We start from the raw sequence: 18,962 nt of genomic DNA, 5'->3' as shown, positions 1-18,962 counted from the left end.
AATACAACTGCAGAAATGAATTATTAAAAAGCCTTCAAAAGACCACAGGGAATAAGACTACAACACAAAAGTCTAACAGGATGAGGCTAACGATATTTCAGCAAGAAATCACTATCAGTACAGTTTTGCCTAGACTGTTGGGTAAAAGGCAATCCTAACTATAAGAAAAACGGGAGGTACAATTTTGGTGATCCCTTTCTGCCCTTCTAGGAAAGAAGAACTAAATACGTGCAACCCAGACTGCTCAAAATTAAATTAAGGGCTATATCCTTCAACACCAAATGCCTCTATTTTCATACAGTTACATGAATTCTTATTAAAACACCACAAGTTCCTATAAAACTTAGCAGCAGCAAACACAAATGGAGATAATGAATGCCACTGATAAGCCATGGCACTGGCATGTCACAGCATCTCCCTTGGACACCCAGCATACTCTTCTCTCCAGGGGAGTCCTGCCTGTCCAGTGGGCATTGCTCAGGATTTACAGGACAGGAAAGGTGGCTGTGTAGCTACAGAGAATGTTTTGCCTTTGCAAAACTAGAGCCTGGGCATGCTGGCTTGATTTGGTCCTGTGAACAAGCAATGAGCAGCACACCTTCGAGTCAGAGCTTTGCTCTGCAATCGCAGTATCTGCTCAGGCCCTCTGGGAACACAGGACTGGCAGTGTTCAGGCCCTTCACACTTGTTTGAGGAGCCCAAGCATTGTTTAAGTTGTCAGAGAAATTTTCCCTGCAGACCTTCCTAATTCTGCATCATTGAAAACATCTGATAATATTCAAAGCCCCTCCCGTGTGTTCTGCTCCTCTGTGGATTCAAATTCACCACACACGGCAGAGAACTGCCTTATTAAGAATAGCTGTACACAAAGTGAATAAACTAGGATAAAGAGAAAAACATACATAATCTATCACACATGACAGGAAAACCACAATTTATTTTAAATGCATAACATGTTCCCTGACAAAATTTGTTTAAAATGTGACACATCATCATTTGCCATTGTTTCATCTCCATCTTTGTAGTTTGAGTACATCTGCCCCTCAGATCCTCTGGCTTCTTTTCAAATCATTCCCTGGGATAGGAAAGAGTGTGGCTCATCTTTGAGGAAGCATCATACCCAGGAAAGAGAGCAAGCCTTCAGCGCTCAGGAAGGGCAACCCCAGCTGTCCCATCTACCACATTTAGGGATGTAGAGAGAGCAGAACACTTCAGCTGTACCACATACAAATTTCAGTCCATACCTCACACTGTAAGGAAACCTTACTTTGTAGAAAATTAGCCACATTTTTAACTGCCCCTTTACTCAATGCTACTTGCAAACTCTTGGGAAAGACTGTTTTCCATGCTTAGAAAGTTAAATTAATTCTGCATTCATTTCCAAATGCCTGAAAATCAGCCACTACATGCTAACACAATCATCCTGTTCTGTCCCATGTAGCACAGAGATGTAATTATTGCTAGCATCCACTTTCAGTGAATCCAAAAGGAACCAACTTTAGGATACTTGAAAATTCACTTTTCAGGCACCTTACTGAAACACTTTTCCATGTTCTCTGAGGGGTACAGATTATTTTTTCTTTTGTGTTCAAGCTCTACTGAAAGCACCACAGCTGTTGATTGCATCAGGAAGTAAAATTTCCTCACATACTTCTGGGTCTTCTACCACCAGGCAGAGTCCTCCAACTACTCATAATTTTTCTCCCTTGGGAGCCACGATTTTTCTTAAACAGGCAAAAACTAAAATAAAAAAGAAAATTCCTGAGTTGCACTCCCCACGGCAAAATAACCAACTGTGAGGGCAGCCTCAAAGAAACCCCTCCTGCGGATGAAGTCTGACTTGTAATTTACCGTCCTCACTGAATGTGAGAAACTCACAGCGGGTGTTGAACCCTGATAACACCAATCCTTCAGCAGCGCCTGCTGCTTTGGTACAGAAGCGATCGCTTGTTCAAAAATAAATAATCAGGAGAGGAAACTTCTTCGGTTTAGTAGCACAAAACGATTCTGGAATTTAGAGAGCTGCCTCTAAACGGGGAAGACCTGCTAAAGGCAATACCTTCATCTCTACACAGCCAACCTCGATACCTGCCCAGGAGCGGCAGGAAGGCGCAGCCGGAGCGCTGTGCCCCGGCAGCGGAGCAGCGCGTCCCGGCAGCGCCCAGGGGAGCACCGGGGGCCCACACGGCCCGGCTGCCCGTCCCTCCCGCCCCAGCAGCGTCCCGGGGCCCGCTGCACCCTCGGCAGGGCCCGCTGCACCCTCGGCAGGGCCCGCTCCCCGCCGCGGCCCGCCCGCCGCCACTGACCTTGCCCGCCGTCGGGGAACGGGGAGCTGCCGGCCGGCGGGGCCCTGCCCAGGCAGGGCGCTTGGGCGTGGAGGACGAGGAGCCAGAGGGAGACCATGCGTGCCGCCCGGCTCCGCGGGACACATGGCATGGTGCGGGCGGGGAGCTGCGAGCGGGGCGCCTATCGGGGCCGCGGCATGGCCGGGCCGCTCCGGCGCCGCCGGACACAGGCGCCGCTCCGCACAAGGGCTGCGCGGGGCCGTCCCGGTGTCTGGTTTCTGCCGGCGGAGGAAGGAGGGCTGTGGGGAGGGAGCAGCTCCCGGGAGCCTCCGCCTCGGAGCCGCCGGGGTTAACGCGGCCGGACGAACCGGGCCGGGCCGGCGGGGAGGGAGGAGAGGCGAGGCCGCCAACAGGGGCTGCCGCCCCTCTCCGCCCTCCACGGCGGCCGGAGCCCATGGGGAGGGCCGCCCGCACACGGCAGCATCGCCTCCCGGCTCTGACGCCGGTGGTCTCCGCTGAGGGGCCGGGGCAGGGCGCCTCGCAGCCCCGCACACGCCCTGGCAGAGGGTCCCCAGCCGCGGGAGAAAGGGTTGGAGGCACGCGGGAGTTTGACCCGTTTTCCACCGCTTTCTGACACGGCCGGAGGGGATGGCGGGGGTTTCCCCGGCTGAAGCACCCCGTACTCCATGGACCCTCGGGCCCAGCAGCCAGAGCCCAGTTTCCAGGCTGCCTCACAGAGTCGCAGTCAGCTAGGCTGGAAAAGACCTCTGCCATCATTGAGTAAAGCCTGTGACTGAATAATAAAATGTCAAGTAGACCATGGTACTAAGAGCCACATCCAGTGCTTTCTTAAACCCCTCCGGGGATGCTGACTTCACCACCTCCCCGGGCAGTCCATGCCAAAGTCTTATCATCCTTCCTTGTTAAGGAGTTCTTCTAATGTCAAGCCTAAAACTCCGCTGATGCAGCTTAAGACTCCTCAAGGTGCTGAGACCATTCTGTGTTTCAGCAGTATGCTAGCACATCAGGGTTACTTCTGAGTGTCCTCTCTTTGAACACAAAGTTCCCAAATAGATAGCCTTGGCATCTACATTTTTAAGTACATGCCATGTGCTCTCTGCCAGGAGTCTCCTTATGTTGCATCTGCTGTGATTACTGCCTGGCAAAGGCTCCACAGGTGGGTGCACGTTTTGATGCTGTCCTGTCTTTGAGACCTGGACTGGGTTTCTCATCTGCTTTGATAGCCTCCTGCTTAAAGGTGACTCCACCATGGGCTTCTAGTTTACTTTCATACTAATCTGTGCTTAATTATGCTTGTTTCTCTGCTCAGTTTTCTCAAGATGAATGGCTGCTGCAGTCCAACTGTGTTAGCTGTAAGAACTGTGAGCTCCAGACTCAAGAGCACAAAAATGCAAAAAACAGTTAAAGCTCCAAGGTTTTCTAAATCAGAAAAAAAAATGTGGTTTCCCCCAGGACTCAGACAGGTAACTCTGGAAACAGACCATATTTATAAGAGTGTTAATTGATTTAGGAATTATTCTATGCTCTCTTCTAGACAGCCAAAGGACACAGACCATGCAAAAGACATGAGATATCTGATATCCAACAGCACTTGCTAAGAGAAAATTTATTAATTGTAAGGTATTTATTTCAATATGTATGCCCAATATTGTGCACATGACTGATATTATCTCATCTGTTACAGTGACAAGTTTCCTGGTGCTCTTGCCATTAGGATTCTTAGTCTAGTCACACAGCGGGCAAGAAGCTGTTTTGTGAGACTGGGTGTTATAGCCTGCTTAGTTCTTTATCAGTATTTCCCTGAAATTAATTTAAAGCTAAGTGTGACCTGGAATTGATATTATATATATGTGATATTTAACATCTAAAAAGCATTTTACAATTGTTGCATAAAAAAAGCCACACAATTTGACATTAATATTTTAAGATAATTCAGTGGGCAAATAAGGAAGTAACTACACCAAATGAAATAAAAAGGAAAAATACTGTAAAATGAGGAGAACAGGCTAGGAGCAGTGGAAAGAAGATATGACAGTTCAGGGGATGGGCATATGTTTACAAAGTACTGGTTTGACATACTTCTTAAAGACCATCAGAAAAATAGCTCTTCTGTGACATTTGCTTTTACTTTCAGTCATCTCTTTAGGTAGGTGTTCACTGGTAGGTGAATCTAATGTGAGGCAACTAGTATTTTATGCAGGATTCCATCTTCCTCAGGTTTCTTCCTCAGCAGGAAACCTTAGTTCCTGTTGACTGTAATTCTCTCCAGCCCTGGAAGTGATGGAGAACTAAAAGCTTCAAGAACTCATGAGAGTTTGTGGGAATGAGTTTTGTTTTGATTTGATGATTTTTTTTATTTATTTTTTTTTTAAATGACAAAAATTTGTAGATTGAAAAGTCTTACAGAGTGGAGAAAGAGAGCTGTGGGAATCTGGTCTGACATCTATAACTCCCTCGGCTTTCTGCCAGCATGCACATACACAGGAAAAATGATTCACTGGGTGTAGTGTCCGAAAATACCCTGGGGGACAGTAGGGTTCCTTCTTCAGTGATGCTGTGGCTGTAGCTGACACAGTGTCCAAAACACAGCACTGTACCAGCTACTAAGGAGAAAACTACGTCTGAACCAACTGAAAACCGTCAAATTGTGAAGCAATGGCACAAGTAGAAAGCGCTCTCCTGATGTGAGTACATACTGAGGCCAGCTATTCTAAGTGAACAGAATTTATGGCACTGCATCTTCCAATGGTTTCCTGTTCCAAAGAGGTGTTACCTGAGGTTTTGGAGTCTTTTTTGAAAGAAAGTGAGAGTTTTTTCGCTAACTCAACTTCAGTTATAAAAAGAAAAAGAATACAGCACCACATCATCTGTGTTCTTGTGGCAACAGAGCTATTGCTGTTCAGTAGGTGCAGCTCCTCACAGAATAGCCTGTACATTTATTGAAAAGCCACAATCAGGAGACACAATCAATCGTGGACTGACAAACCAGAAACAATTCTGGACTCTTTCAAATTTAAGCAGACTTCCAGGACAGCCATAAAATAATTATATATTGCAATTTATATGTATGTAGGAATGTTTACAGAGAGACAGAAAAGCAGAGGTTCTGAGCAGTGAGGAACTAAAACACAAATTATATGATTTGGCATGGAGGAGTTGCTACAAAATAAAGTCCATGTGAAGACAGTTAGGAAATTTTACTAGGAATGTGAGTCTCCTCAAAATTTAAAGATGTAAAATTATATAATACACAGTTGCTCTGCTTCTGCGGTCAACAGGGAGAAGAGATACCTCTGGAGTACAACACATCCTTGTCTGTCACATCCAAGGTGAAACACTGTCCAGACCTGACTATCAGCTATCCAGACAGCTTACAGCTTGGTTAGACTAGACATGGTAAGAAGGTGTATCACACATGATGTGGTGGGCTTAGACTGTTCTATGATTCTGTGACTCTTGGCAAGGAAATGAACTGAGAGTGACTCGGAATCCCAAGGACCCTGTGGAATTTGATGGGTAATTGCCACTGTTGATGTATTATTTCTCTGCCAGATTTATACAGAAGTTTGTGAGTACACTTTTTAAAATGTATCTTTTTCTAATCTTTAGTCTTATTCCCTATTTCTCATTAGAGATGCAGCCTCTTAACACAGCTAACTATTGGAAATTGAGCCAGAGGCACTGTTGGATCTCTCAACTTACATTTCATTAAAGTCTTTACAGAGTTTTGGAACTTCATAAGTTACTCTTGCAAGAAAAAAAATGTATTTGCTGACATTCCACTTCTGGTATGTCCATGGGCAGATTTAAGTCAGAGAATGAAGCAAACTCTAAAGTAGTCAGTGATTCTTTAACATGAAGGTTTTTTTGTATGCTCACACTCAGATTTCTAGTCAGTCTTCAGTTGTGGATTGTTTTTTTATAACTGGTGAGCTAATTTAAAAAAATATAATTTCATGCTTGCACTATGTGAGCTTACAAGCTCATTGGTCATACTATCCATATAAACCAAATAAAAGCATGTTTCTGGAGCAACAGATCACTTTGAATTATCTTTTATGAAAGTTAGTGCCTGAAAAATATATTCTCAATAGTCTAGAAAGCAAATGATGAAAGCACTTGCCTGGAAAGCAAATGATGAGAGGATGATGAACATAATCAAAGTCTTTGGGGGATTATTTGTTTCATTTTGCGGGGTTTGGTTTTGTTCTGTTTTATTAAAACCTATTTCTCTGTCAAAATAATACTTTCTGGAGAATATGTCTGTGGTCCTGGAATCATGGTATGACCATTGTATTATCTGAGATTTTGTAATGAAAGCCTGTATCCATTTCCTACTACACTTTTAAGAGAATTGCCAAGCTTCCAGTGCTGGACACACATCAAGTCACCCAAGTTCACTCTCAGGGTGGAGAAGGTAGAGTTGTGAAATTCAGTTGAAAATGTAACTGTTAACAGTTACTGTCTGAATTTGGTCAGAAGGATGAGATTGGAGGCCTTAGCTAATACAAAAACAAGACCCCATTGGTTCCAGAAATTAGAACAGAAAAACTAAATATAAAATATTTAATATAATAAATATGAAATATCCCTTTCCTGTTTTCTAGTTTCCTTCTCCTGATCCAGAATTTTGTTTGAGAGAAGATGCCATAAAAAGAATTACTCATAAAACAGAACTCAGTTGCAAGAATGCAACATTTAAATAATGTAGAGCCCGTTTAAATCACACACACTAGTAAATATTTTTAATAAAATATTTTTTAGAACTTTAGTATTCCTATTTTTTGCTTCAGTGTGTCAAATGCAAAAAAAAAATAATTAAAATCTCTTACTGCTACAAAAATATCCTGAGAAATTGTCTCATGTTTCTGCATTTAGTGATGCATTCAATATTTTAAAAATCTGCTTTAAGCTATAAAAATGCCCTTCATATTGAAAACAGAACACCATCTCCCTTGCCAAAATATTTCAGAGGAGCATACAGCTGGTTCAGTCACTGTTGTAATTATAATAAATCTTTTGTTTGTGTTTGAGGTCTGTAAAGGGAATGAAAAATTATAGGAATTCTTTGGGGTAAATTGTAGGAAAATTACCATTTTCAGGAAATGTTTATTTGGCATATATGACTAAAAAAAATTTTAATGCTATTTGAGAAACACTTGCAGGACAGTGACACAATAAAGTCAAAACCAATGGGCAGTTTCTGTTGGTGGTCTGAACAAGTGAAAGCCTTTTTAAGTCTCCTGCAGTGATTGGTGCTGTCTGCAGGCAAACTAGCAATCTTAGCCCCGTGGATTATTTTAGCATGGTGCTATGTATATGCAAAAAAAGCCTCAGCCTGGTTTGTTTGAGATTAACAAAATATACAAAACAGCCATTTTTTCACCATTATTACCAGAGTGCATCATGGAAGCCTCTGCCTGTCAAGTTTGCTAGAGTTTTGAGGAAGTTTGAGTAAGTAACACCAATTACACTGACACTTGGATAAAATGAAGACTCTGGAAAGTTACACATAGCTTTGGCAGCATTTGGGTGAAGCGAACAGGGAGTCAACAGATGACAATATCTTCCGGAACAATAACCTTTGTGACTGTATCTGAGGAGTTTTGCAATACTTTTTGAAAGTAGCTGATGGCTTTTTTAAACATTTTTTTCAGCTATGGCAGTGTTCTGGCAGTGTGTTAAATAAATTATTCAGCAAATATTTCTTTTATTATTCATCTAAGTGTTGCAAGCTCCCTTACCTGCCTCTAAAACTTGTCTGAAATGAAGATTGACAAAAGAAAAAGAAAAGCCACCCAAGACTAAAAAGGAACTTTTCTGGGGGTCAAAACATGAGCAAAAACCTTGAACAATCATTTCACACTTGGAGACCTGAGTTCAAAATCCACTACCAGTGTTCCCAGGAGGTAACTCAGTTCACACTCTGTTGCTTTCTCTGGGTGACTAAAAGAAAATGCAGTATAAGGTTGGACATTATTTCCCTCTTCTTCCCCTTTCTGAATCATTACTACTGTTCAGTCTCAGCAATATAGCAACAAGGCGTGCCAAACAGAAGAAATGGTAGCAGAAATTATTCTATGCAACACATGTTTGCTGCATGTTTTCCAGTGACATATTTAAAATTGGGTGTGAAGGTAGCAATATGATGAGAATAGGTCTCATCATTGAGAATTGATTTTCTAGAATTTCTAGAATTCAATCTAGAAAAAAAATCCACTTCTGCACTATCATTCTCACTAATAATTTACCGAATGAACCTGCCATAGTCTCTGCATGGCTTGATTACAGATTGTTTTTACCTTGGGGCTAATAGTAGGAGGACTAAGTGGAGAGGGAAAATTGAACAAGAACTTGCTTATTTAACATATTTTACTAACCTTGTTTTTGGCTAGGTGCTGACTCTAGTGCTAAGGCAGTCATTGCTGCAGTGGGCTGGGGAGCACCTCACCCTGTGCACTGTTTTCAGAAGCTCTGCAGGTCAGGTTGAAACTCAGCATTTACATGTTGCTTGTTTATATGATGATTCTACTGGTTTTAGGGGATCAGTGGCTTTCTCTTCTGCATGCACTGTTTTACAGTCAACTGTGGAACACTGATGGAACTAATGGGGTTGTTAAATTTCACTGCAAGGATGATTTCCTCTGGTTGAAAGAATTTGAAAAACTGTTGCCATTCAGCAGGCTGAGAGATGCAACTTAATGCTGTGTATTGAAAATGCCACCCAGATGCAACCCTAGTCAGTGATTAAGAGGTATGGAAACCTAGGACCAAAATCTGATTTGGAAAAATTGTGAAGATGTGCTGGATTTGGCTGGGGTGAAGTTAATTTTCTTCAACGTGGCTGGTGTGGAGCTATGTTTTGGGTTTGTACTGAACACATTGATGGTAACACAGAGATGTTTTAGTTACTGCTGAGCAGAGCTTACACAGAGCCAAGGCCTTTCCTGCTTCTCACACTGCCACGCTGGCAGGGAAGCTGGGGGTGCTTGGGAGACCGGGAGGAGACACAGCCAGGAGAGGTGACCCCAAGTGACCAAAGGGCCATTCCAGACCCTGTGACATCTTGTTCAGGATATAAAGTGCAGGGAAGAAGAGGGAAGGGGACATGTTTGGCGTGATGACATATGTCTTCCCAAGTGACACTTGGATGTGATGGGCACTGCTCTCCTGGGGATGGCTGAACTACTTTACCCTTCCAACTCTCTGCCCAATTCTGTTGGTGGGAGAGTGAATGAGTGGGGTTAAACTATGACAGGAAAAAATGCCAGGGGTCCATTTTTTGAGGCTTGATGTGGTCAGTGTTCTGATGGTCCATTTTTTTTCACTTTCATTTTCTTTTTTCTTTTTTTTTTTTTTTTGTCATTTTAGTACCAAGCTATTTATTATAGTAAGCAATCTACAGACTAAACCTTCCCAGAGCCTTGCATTGCTAATTCCAGTAAATTGCACCCTTATTATAAGTAATATGAGTGATGCATAAAACTTCCTGATTACTTTGGCTCCCCTTTAACACTCCCATACTATACTGATACTTTTACAGGGTCCCTGCAGATACAAATCAAAGTGATGATAACAAATAGCACACATGACTATGTCTTTGCAGGAAGTTCAGTGAGATAAATCAACGGAGAAATAATATACTTGTTAAATGTTCCATAAATCTCCCCCAGATGACTGATTCACAGTGCTTTACTTAGGTATATTCAGAATCTATTTGGGTTTCAAAATGCGCAGTTATCTTGATTTATTTAAAAGCGGAACAGCAGAAGGAAAGCCTCAGTTCCTATTCCCATGGGTTGCTCTCTGTTCCTGCGGCAGACTCGGTGGGGAAGCGATTTTCTGGCCCCGCGCAAGGCAGGGGGGCCCCCTGCGGGCGGGATCCCTCTGCCTCCGGGGAAGCGGTGGCTGCTGCCTCGCCTTCGCCCAAGCGCTGCCCCGAGAGCTGGGCTTTACATCTTCGTTGTCCGTGCCGTTCGCTTTAAAATGAGGGAGAGACACCGTCTCCCGAAGCCCCAGAAGCAGGAGAGGCGTTCGTGGGTCCCTGTCCGGAGTGCGGTCATTCAGGGAAGGGCGAGGCGCGGTCCGGCTCGATGCCGGGGTTTCTCAAGCGAAAAGCGCGGGTGGTTTCCCCGTCACCCGGCGGCTCGGTGAAGGTGCGACATTCCCAAAACTTGTCCCCACGCAGGAGGGGAATGGTTTTGTGAGAGCTGATCCGCGGGGACCACTTCGGGGACGGGAATCCTATCGGGATCGGGGAGAATCACATCGGGGAGAAAGTGGGAATCGCATCGGGAGGTGGGGGATCATATCGGGGGAGAGAGCGTGACCGCGGGGAGCGGGGAGAGGGCATCGCCCCTGGCCGGGCTCTTGCCGCACCAGGTCCCCGGGAGCGCCCGGCTGATTCACACGCGGGGCCAGGTGTGCGGGAGGCGAAGGGACGGGACGGGACAGAACGGAACAGAACAGAACGGAACGGGACGGGACGAGACAGTACGAGACGGGGGCGACCCGCGGGAGCAGCCTTGAGAGCAGCGGGGCGCGCTCAGCACCCGGGAGAGCTCCGCGCCCACCGCGCATGCCCCGCCCCGCCGGCGCGGATAAAAGCGCGGCGCGGAGCCGAGCGGCGCCAGCCGTGCCAGCGCACTGCCGGCAACGCGCGCTCCTCCACCCTGCCGCCGCTCCGGCAGCCCGCACGCCGCCGCTCATCAGCCCCTGGGGGAAAAGCTCCCGCAGACCCGTCTCCCACCCTAGCATGGGATGGGCGAGCCCTGCGAGCGCAGTGCCTGCTCCCCAGCCGCTGGCATAAAGGAAGGAGCGGACGCGGAATCCTGGGACGCGCCGCTGGGCTTCCTGGAGAGCGCTCAGATGGACAACGGGAGCAACGTGTCCTTCTTGCAGTTCAAGACGATCAACCTGGAGCGAGCCGACGGGATGCAGGGGGACAGTTCCGACGTGGTGCGGATTGTCATCTCCCTGGTGTACTCCGTGGTGTGTGCCCTGGGACTGGTGGGCAACCTGCTGGTGCTCTACCTGATGAAAAGCAAGCAAGGCTGGAGGAAATCCTCCATCAACCTCTTTGTCACCAGCCTGGCAGTGACTGACTTCCAGTTTGTGCTGACCTTGCCATTCTGGGCAGTGGAGAACGCGCTGGACTTCAACTGGCTCTTCGGGAAGGCAATGTGTAAGATCGTCTCCTATGTGACAGCAATGAATATGTATGCCAGTGTATTCTTTCTCACTGCTATGAGTGTGGCTCGATACCGCTCTGTAGCTTCAGCCTTGAAAAATCAGCGTCGAGGTGACCCACTGGGTGGCTGCTGCTCTGCCAAGTGGCTTTGTGCACTCATCTGGCTGTCAGCTGTCCTGGCTTCTCTGCCCCATGCCATTTTTTCCACCACTGCCACTGTCTTTGATGATGTTCTCTGTCTTGTCAAGTTCCCAGAGGGCCGAGGCAGCAATGCCCAGTTCTGGCTGGGTCTGTACCACATCCAGAAGGTGCTGCTGGGCTTTGTGGTGCCACTGGTCATCATTTGTCTCTGCTACTTGCTCCTGGTGCGCTTCATCAGTGACAAGCATGTGGGCAGCACCTGCAGCGGCCCCAGAATCAAGCGCCGCTCCAAAGTGACTAGGTCAGTGTCCATCGTGGTGCTGTCTTTCTTCTTGTGCTGGCTGCCTAACCAAGCACTTACAACATGGGGGATACTCATCAAGCTCAACATAGTGCCCTTCAGTAACGAGTACTTTCTCTCCCAAGTGTACATCTTCCCCATCAGCGTGTGCCTGGCACACTCCAACAGCTGCCTCAATCCCATCCTCTACTGCCTCATGCGCAGGGAGTTCCGCAAGGCACTGAAGAGCCTCCTCTGGAGGATCACCTCACCTTCCCTCACCACCATGCGCCCGTTCACTGACACCACCAAGCCTGAGAAGGAGGAGCAAGCCCTGCATGCCGTGATGCCTGTCCACCCTGCCCCTGCTGCTGCCCGCGCTGCAGCTGTCCAGGCAGAGGTGGCCTATTACCCCCCCGGGGTGGTGATGTACAACAGCCGCTACGACCTGCTGCCTGTTGGCTCCATGGAGCATCACTGCTGAGATGGCAGGGGGCTCTGGGGGGGTGGGACAGTGCCAGATGTGGCCTGGGGATATTGAATGCCTAGTCAGGACAAGGGGAGGAGGGATGACTAAATGAGGACTTCTGTGTGAGAGATGCTCTTTTGCTGTTTTGTCTGCCCTTGGAGACACTTGAAGGACCTTGTCTGGAAGATACACCCTGAGCTGGAGAACAGGACTAGGTGGGGTGTCTCTATGAGATGCCTTTTAGTGCTTGTACCTGTGCTGGGGAACAAGAACTAATGAGGGTAATGGGACCCCTGCCAGGGATGATGCAGGATGCGCAAAGCACCACAGGGGCTAGTTGGGGTGGACAGAGGTTGGAAGGCTGAAACCACATCCCCTCAAGCTGGAGTTGCAAGCAGCCCTCCCACCGTGGCAGGGAGAGGGAGCTGAGCTGCCTTGTCCCTGCTGCAGGACCCTGTAAATGGTGCAGGCCTGACTGGTTACTGCTCCCTGGGCTCCACTGAGGGCACAGGGATCAGACAGCCTCTTTTCTATTTCAAACTTGCCCATGGGGGAACAGCCAGGACAAGTGGGTACAAAGCTCCTGCTTGTTCAGGCTTTGTGCCTTTCGCCTCTTCTAGGGACTTAGGAAAGAGCAGGGACAAGGAACACTGTGCTCCCTCCAGGTCAGTGCAGGATCTGTTTTTCTAGCTACCCCCATCTCAGCTGCTGCCAGAGTATAGAGCAGACAGACAAGGAGAAGCCCAAGGACAGAGTTTGCATCTTCATGGGGGGTTTCTTTGCCTGGGTTTGGAGGGAGGGTGTGAGCTCCCTAATACTCCTATGTTCCAGTGTTCCCCAGCTTCTCTCCAGGCCACTGAGGGGAAAGGAAATCTTACATCCCCAGACCATGTGTAGCAAGACAGCATCTCTCCCAGGGCACTGAGGTTGCAGGCTTAATTTTTGCTGCACTTCAGACTGTTCATATTTCACTTCAGGAAATCAGCACAACTGTAAATAAAATTTAAAAAAAAAAAAACAACAAACCAAACAACAAAAAAACAAGGGGAAAAAGAAACAATCCTAGCTACTTCAAATCACCTGCTCTGGGATACTTCTAGATTCACTTAAGACCAAGCACAAAGGTTTTAGTTCTGCTGAGGGTTTGCACTGACTCTTGCCAGTGTTTCAATGAAGTGAAGTTCCTCTAGTCTGAGCAGCCCTAAGGCCTACAGTGCTTATGTAGCCTAGAGAATATCAGGGATTGGCCTTTTCCAGCCTCTGTTCTGGGAAATAATTTGAAGCTTATCTGAATCAAACTTTCAGGGGGATTAAAAAAGTGTATTTTTAAGCTGTGAAAGTTTTTGTGATAAGGCTATATATCTACTTCTTAAAAAAAATAATTATGAGAAAAAATTTGAAATCAAAATATGAAAATACTTGTTTTAAACTATAGAAAAATGTGTTTCTGGTTTTGTTTTCAGAAAAGAAGTTCATTAATCCCTAGTAGTTCATATAAGATGATTATTTAAATACAATTTTGAAAGCTGTTTTCTATTTCCAATCCCTTTCCTTGCAGTCTAACTCCAACAGCTGCCCAATTCTGCTAAAAAGGTATTTATGCAGAGGGTTGTTTGTCACTTCTAAATACTGAAATAGAGCAAACTTGCTATTTGTATCCAGAGAAAACTGCAACACCACAGTGGCAATTACACTTTTCAGACTCCGTTAGGTATACTGTACGTGTTGGTAACTCCTGTTGTAAAATTTGTGTTTGGTCTGAAAGCAGCTGGTTCTGCTACTTGCAAGGAGAAGTTGTTATCTTTTTTTCAGGGCAGGTAAGACTTCTCCAGCCTCAGGCATTTGCTAATTGGGAAGATATTGATTTACAAGTGGTCTGAAGAGGAACAGCAAAAGTGAGCTGGCAGCTGATGGGCGTACTTACACAGATGCAAAGACTCCGAAGACATCAGACATATTCACAGAAGAACTTGAGCATCTAAGTACTGTACAACTGCCTCTCTAACCTCCTAAATCCTGACTTGGTTGACCAGTGAAGTTTGTAGGTACTTAAGTTTTTTCTAGTGAAATTTTTGTGCCTAGAAATCTGTTCCTGAGCATGCCTGAATCTGCTTAATTCTGTAGCACTTATTTCTGTGCTTTATGGGGATATCTCTGTTGTGACTGGCCACAGTGTGTATCCTGTGAGGGAAGCAACTCTGCATCCCAACACAGAAGACCCTGTGCCAGGCCACATTAAGTCAGAAGCGGCTGTGAACTCAACTCATTCCCCCGCATCCCTTTGAATCTGTGCCTGGATGTGCTGCTTCTGTCCCAGCTTCAGTGTGAGTGTGGATTATGCTCCTTCCTATTCCCTTATGAAATGCTAAATTAGTGGGCATAGCTATCCCCCACAGCTTGAGAGATTCAGTTTCCCCTTTCTCACATCCCAGGGGAATGGTTGAATCTCTGGTCCACTTTGTGAGTGTGAACTGGCTTGAAACAGTTCCTTGTTGCCTGAGTTGCTCTCTGTTGCTGGATCATATGGGCAGTGAAAGCCCTCAAACTCTTCTTGGCAGCACAGTGGCTAGAGTGTAATGTCCAAAGAGGAATTGTGGAGATTTCTTTATTTTTTTTTTTTCACTGCAAATACAGAATAGAAATTGAATCCAGATCTGGGTTCTAGGTCTCCCCTTCCCAAGAATAGTGGTTAACTTGCTCCCAGGTCCTGGTTCAATTAGAATTCCAGTATGCTATCCAGGAACCTGACGTCTTTCTAGATCTGCAGGTAAACCAGCTTAATGTGCTCAAGAATTTGCAAAAAGCTGCATTTCTGTTCTGGGAGAAAGCCCTAATATCTGTGTTGCAGGTGAAGAAAGTTGCACAATTGTATGAGAAAAGGATACCATGAGCTCTTAAGTCTAGAGTTCAGAGAGAGATAATTGTGTTTCTGTAGACCAGGAAAAGTATCTAAATTAAGGACATGGGAGGAATCTCACAGATGCTCTTCTACTGTTTGCTTTTGAACAGCGTGATTTCTTGCTTAACTTGCTGGAAATTTCTTCCCTATCTAATGTTTAACTATTCTTGTGCATTTAATAAAGAGCTGAACAAGTGTCTAAAGTGTAACTATGAATCTCAGTAGATAGCAAGCTGCCTGAAAGACAGCCTCTCTGGTGTTCAGCATGGCAAAACCTATGTGCTTTTGTGGATGTTAGTGTAGACATAATTTTGTGCCAGGAAAACAACATAGTAAAACAGGTTCACATTATGAACAACACATAGTTAGCCCAGAGTACCAGTGTACCATTCTCAGAGGAAACCCCAGGTGTCTGATCACTTGAGACAAAAAGACCTCCCATTTGGCAAATCACCCAAACATGAAAATACCTTGAGAGTGTGTAGGGACTGGACAGTGAAATGAGTGGGCAGCTCTTTCACATGCCACTGATCCACCAGGCATAAGTCATGGATCTGCTGTTTGAAAGAGGCACAACACATCCACACTTGGCCAAATGTTGATTTAGGCCAGACCATCAGCCCAGGCTGTGCAGGTCAGTGTGCATCCAGCACAGCCAGAGAGCACTGCTCTAGCAACGCATGAGCAGAGAGAAATTCTGCTTCACCTGTGCCGTGAGTCCCAGCTAACAGCATGAAATCTGTGCTCCGTGTTGCACGGGCAGGGGCACCAGCCTGGGTCTTGGCAGAGGGTACAGTTGCTCTGTGTGCATAGGGTGTGTGGCTTCAGCATGATGATCCTCTCAGAGGATCATTACAGCTGAACAGCAACAAATTCTACTGAGTATCTCGGGGTTTCATAAGTAATGAGTACAACATGTTTCAAAAACACTGTTTCCTACAAATGTTCATATCTTCATTTGTAACAATCCTCTTTTCGTGTATTAAAATAAACATTGCTGAAGGATACAAAACAATACTTACTGAATTCTTGATAAGATTTTTGTGCTTGGTCTCCTTCTGTTACAGATTCCTGGTGGGGTGCTGGTGGAGAGGTGCACTTGGTTATAGAAGGGTAGGGACCCGAAGGTGCAGGCTGACATCTAGTGACAAACTGAGAAAACCTTTAAAGACCGGATATTTTCATCAGGCAAAGACTTAGATTCTTTAGGGATGCTTAAGTATCTCATCTCCTTAAATAACTAACCAAGGTCTTAATGTAATAACAATCTCCAATTGCATTTCCAGGTTTCCCTTTGAAATGCCTCTTCAGTGGAAATGCTGTTTCACTTTCACAGTGAGTTATTCTGGCACTCACTTTAGCAGTAAAAAAAGTCCAGTCCCCTTCATTCCCATTCACGACTGTCTGCTCTAAAACTTGATTATTCAATTGAGTGCGTGCACAGAAGCTCTGATCTAATTCGTATCCCTGAGTTAGAGCAGGAATAGATATGGGTGTGGTGCAGCTCAAGTACATTACATTGAGAGCTTCGATCTTCTTTTTTTAGTGAGGGCTATATCTCAAAAGAGAATTCATATTTTTCAATTTAAAGGGGTTTACTGAAAATATATTTTTATCATGATGAGAGCAGTTAAAAGAATCTCCTCTAGGTATAATCCCAGTAGCTGTTGGTGCCATGACTAGCCACTCAACTCATTCCTGTGCTAAAGTGCAGCTGATAATACACATCAGCAGGTTTCTCTGCCTATGTCTGTGCATAGCCTCATAGTCCTTCCCAAAATCTTATCTGTAAAATATAAACTCACAGGCTGAGAATATTAGGCCAAAATATCAGCTGCAGACAGAAGCGATTTCTTTAGTTAACAATTTTTTGGAAACTTTGACTTTCTGTTCTGGAAAGGACTGATTACTATTCAGTGTGGGAAATAACAAAATAAAGATGTCTTACTCAGATACCAGCTCACTCCCTTACTCACCTATTTCTTGGGACGAGATACTGTTTCTCCTAGGACTTGTGTTTTTCCTTCAGATCAGCTGAATGAGTATGGTCAGTTGTACAATGATCAAATTAACTGTTCAACACTGACCTCTAAAATCATTGTTCAATGAACCCTTCCACTTTCACTCAGCTGAACCTCACACTGGATAAAACTGGAATCTTGTGGAAAATTACTTGTGAAAAAGTAATGTTGCCACCAGGACCGGTGGCTCCCACACCAGGGGTTTGTGCCACCATTCAAGGGGTCCTCAATGGGCTGGAGAAATGGGCTGACAGGAACCTCAGGCACCTGGATAAAGGGAAATCTAAATTCCTGCACTCCCTGTACCAGCATAGGCTGGAGTCCAACCGACTGGAAAGCAGAGAAGGAGCTGGGGACAAGGTAAACCTGAGCCAGCAATGGGCCCGTGCAGCAAAGGCCATCCTGGGCTCCATCGGGCAGGGCACTGCCAGCAGGTCAGGGGAGAAGCTCCTTCCTCTCTGCTCAGCCTGGTGAGACACATCTGGAGTGCTATGCCCAGTCCTGGTTACCCAGTTCTGGATTATTTACCAGGAAGGCTGCAGTGTGATGGAGGGCTTGGAGCATTTGCCATGTGAGGGGAGGCTGACAGAGCTGGAGGTGTTCAGCCTGGACCTGAGAAGGCTTGGGGACTTTATCAATGTGTGTAAATATCTAATGTGGGTGGGGATCAAAGAAGATGAAATCAAAAAACGCTTCCCAGTATTGTCCAGGGAATGGGAGAGAGGCAATAGGCAAAACCTGAAATTCCATCATTTAAATTTAAAGGGGAAAAAAAAAACCCTTTTGAATGGTGTGGTCAAGCATTGGAAAAGGTTGCCTGGAGAGACTGTAGAGTTTCTGGCTTTGGAGATACTCACCCTGATTTTACTGCTTTGCAACACTGTACTGAGCAGGGGGCTTGGACTGGGTCATCTTCAGAGGCAACCCCAACTATTCTGTGCTTTTGTGTGATTCTGCAATAGCAGATTGATTGCTCTGGATATGTCTTTGTTCCAATACAGTAGAATTAGCATTAGTGTGTGTCTTGCTTGATGTTTATTCAAAAAACCTCTAAAAATTTTATGCCCTCAAATCCTTTACTACAATGTATTTCAAATCACCTATTAAATATTTTTTTAAAAATGTTGAAATTGCTTTTAATTGCTGCTGAAATGATGGAGGGGGCTCAGAGGAAATATAGTCTTCCTCTTGCCCATCACTTCCTGCTGAAATCCAGTCCCTAGTTCATAGGCCAATCCAGTGATGGATATAGAGGTATAGAGAGAAAACCATGAGCTCCTGAACTGAAGGTAAAAGAGGTCCTACAGCAGTAGTACATTAGTACAGTAGTACCGGTCAGTGGATCATCTCAGTGCACAGTGGATCATAAATAGGGAAAAGAAGAATCTGGTTTAAATTTCAGATCTGGGATTGCATTTTCAGAGATGTAAACTGAAATCCTGAATTTTGAGCACCTTTGATATAAAGTAATTCCAAGGAAATTATTCCAAAATGCAAAATCCCTGTGCCGAAAAGACCACCACCCTTTGATAAGGAACCATCTTTCTCTCAGAGAGAATCATAGTTCCAAAAATTGTTTTATTGCCATGCTTTGCAATGTTATAATAATCTAACAATCTAACAATATTTGGGATATGTTTCTTAAAGGCCTGCTTG

At 45.3% G+C, this 18,962-nt stretch overlaps 2 protein-coding genes and 1 long non-coding RNA gene across 3 annotated transcripts in view; 2 read left to right on the top strand and 1 right to left on the bottom strand.

Annotated features, from left to right (window-relative positions):
• Positions 1–2,895, bottom strand: part of ADAMTS12 (ADAM metallopeptidase with thrombospondin type 1 motif 12) — a 159,497-nt gene extending 156,602 nt beyond the window's left edge. Inside the window, exon 1 of the mRNA XM_086867666.1 lies at positions 2,307–2,895. Within this exon, the coding sequence (XP_086723792.1) occupies positions 2,307–2,436 (130 nt within the window). The 5' untranslated portion in view covers positions 2,437–2,895. The remainder of the gene's footprint in view (positions 1–2,306) is intronic.
• A 945-nt stretch (positions 2,896–3,840) lies between these two features.
• LOC147648559 (uncharacterized) lies at positions 3,841–8,026 on the top strand. Its single transcript, XR_015280312.1, has 2 exons — positions 3,841–3,926; positions 5,585–8,026. It is a non-coding gene; the product is annotated as an uncharacterized LOC147648559 (long non-coding RNA).
• A 2,956-nt stretch (positions 8,027–10,982) lies between these two features.
• RXFP3 (relaxin family peptide receptor 3) lies at positions 10,983–12,474 on the top strand. Its single transcript, XM_023943922.2, has one exon. It carries the CDS (start codon positions 11,067–11,069, stop codon positions 12,399–12,401), a length of 1,335 nt encoding a protein of 444 aa, XP_023799690.2. The 5' UTR covers positions 10,983–11,066; the 3' UTR covers positions 12,402–12,474.
• The last annotated feature ends 6,488 nt before the right edge of the window (positions 12,475–18,962 follow it).

This window comes from Cyanistes caeruleus, chromosome Z (assembly GCF_971803275.1).
Source record: "Cyanistes caeruleus chromosome Z, bCyaCae1.hap1.1, whole genome shotgun sequence".
Lineage (NCBI taxonomy): Eukaryota > Metazoa > Chordata > Aves > Passeriformes > Paridae > Cyanistes > Cyanistes caeruleus.
The sequence above is the reverse complement of the archived record's forward strand: the minus strand, read 5'-3'. Positions and strand labels throughout refer to the sequence as shown.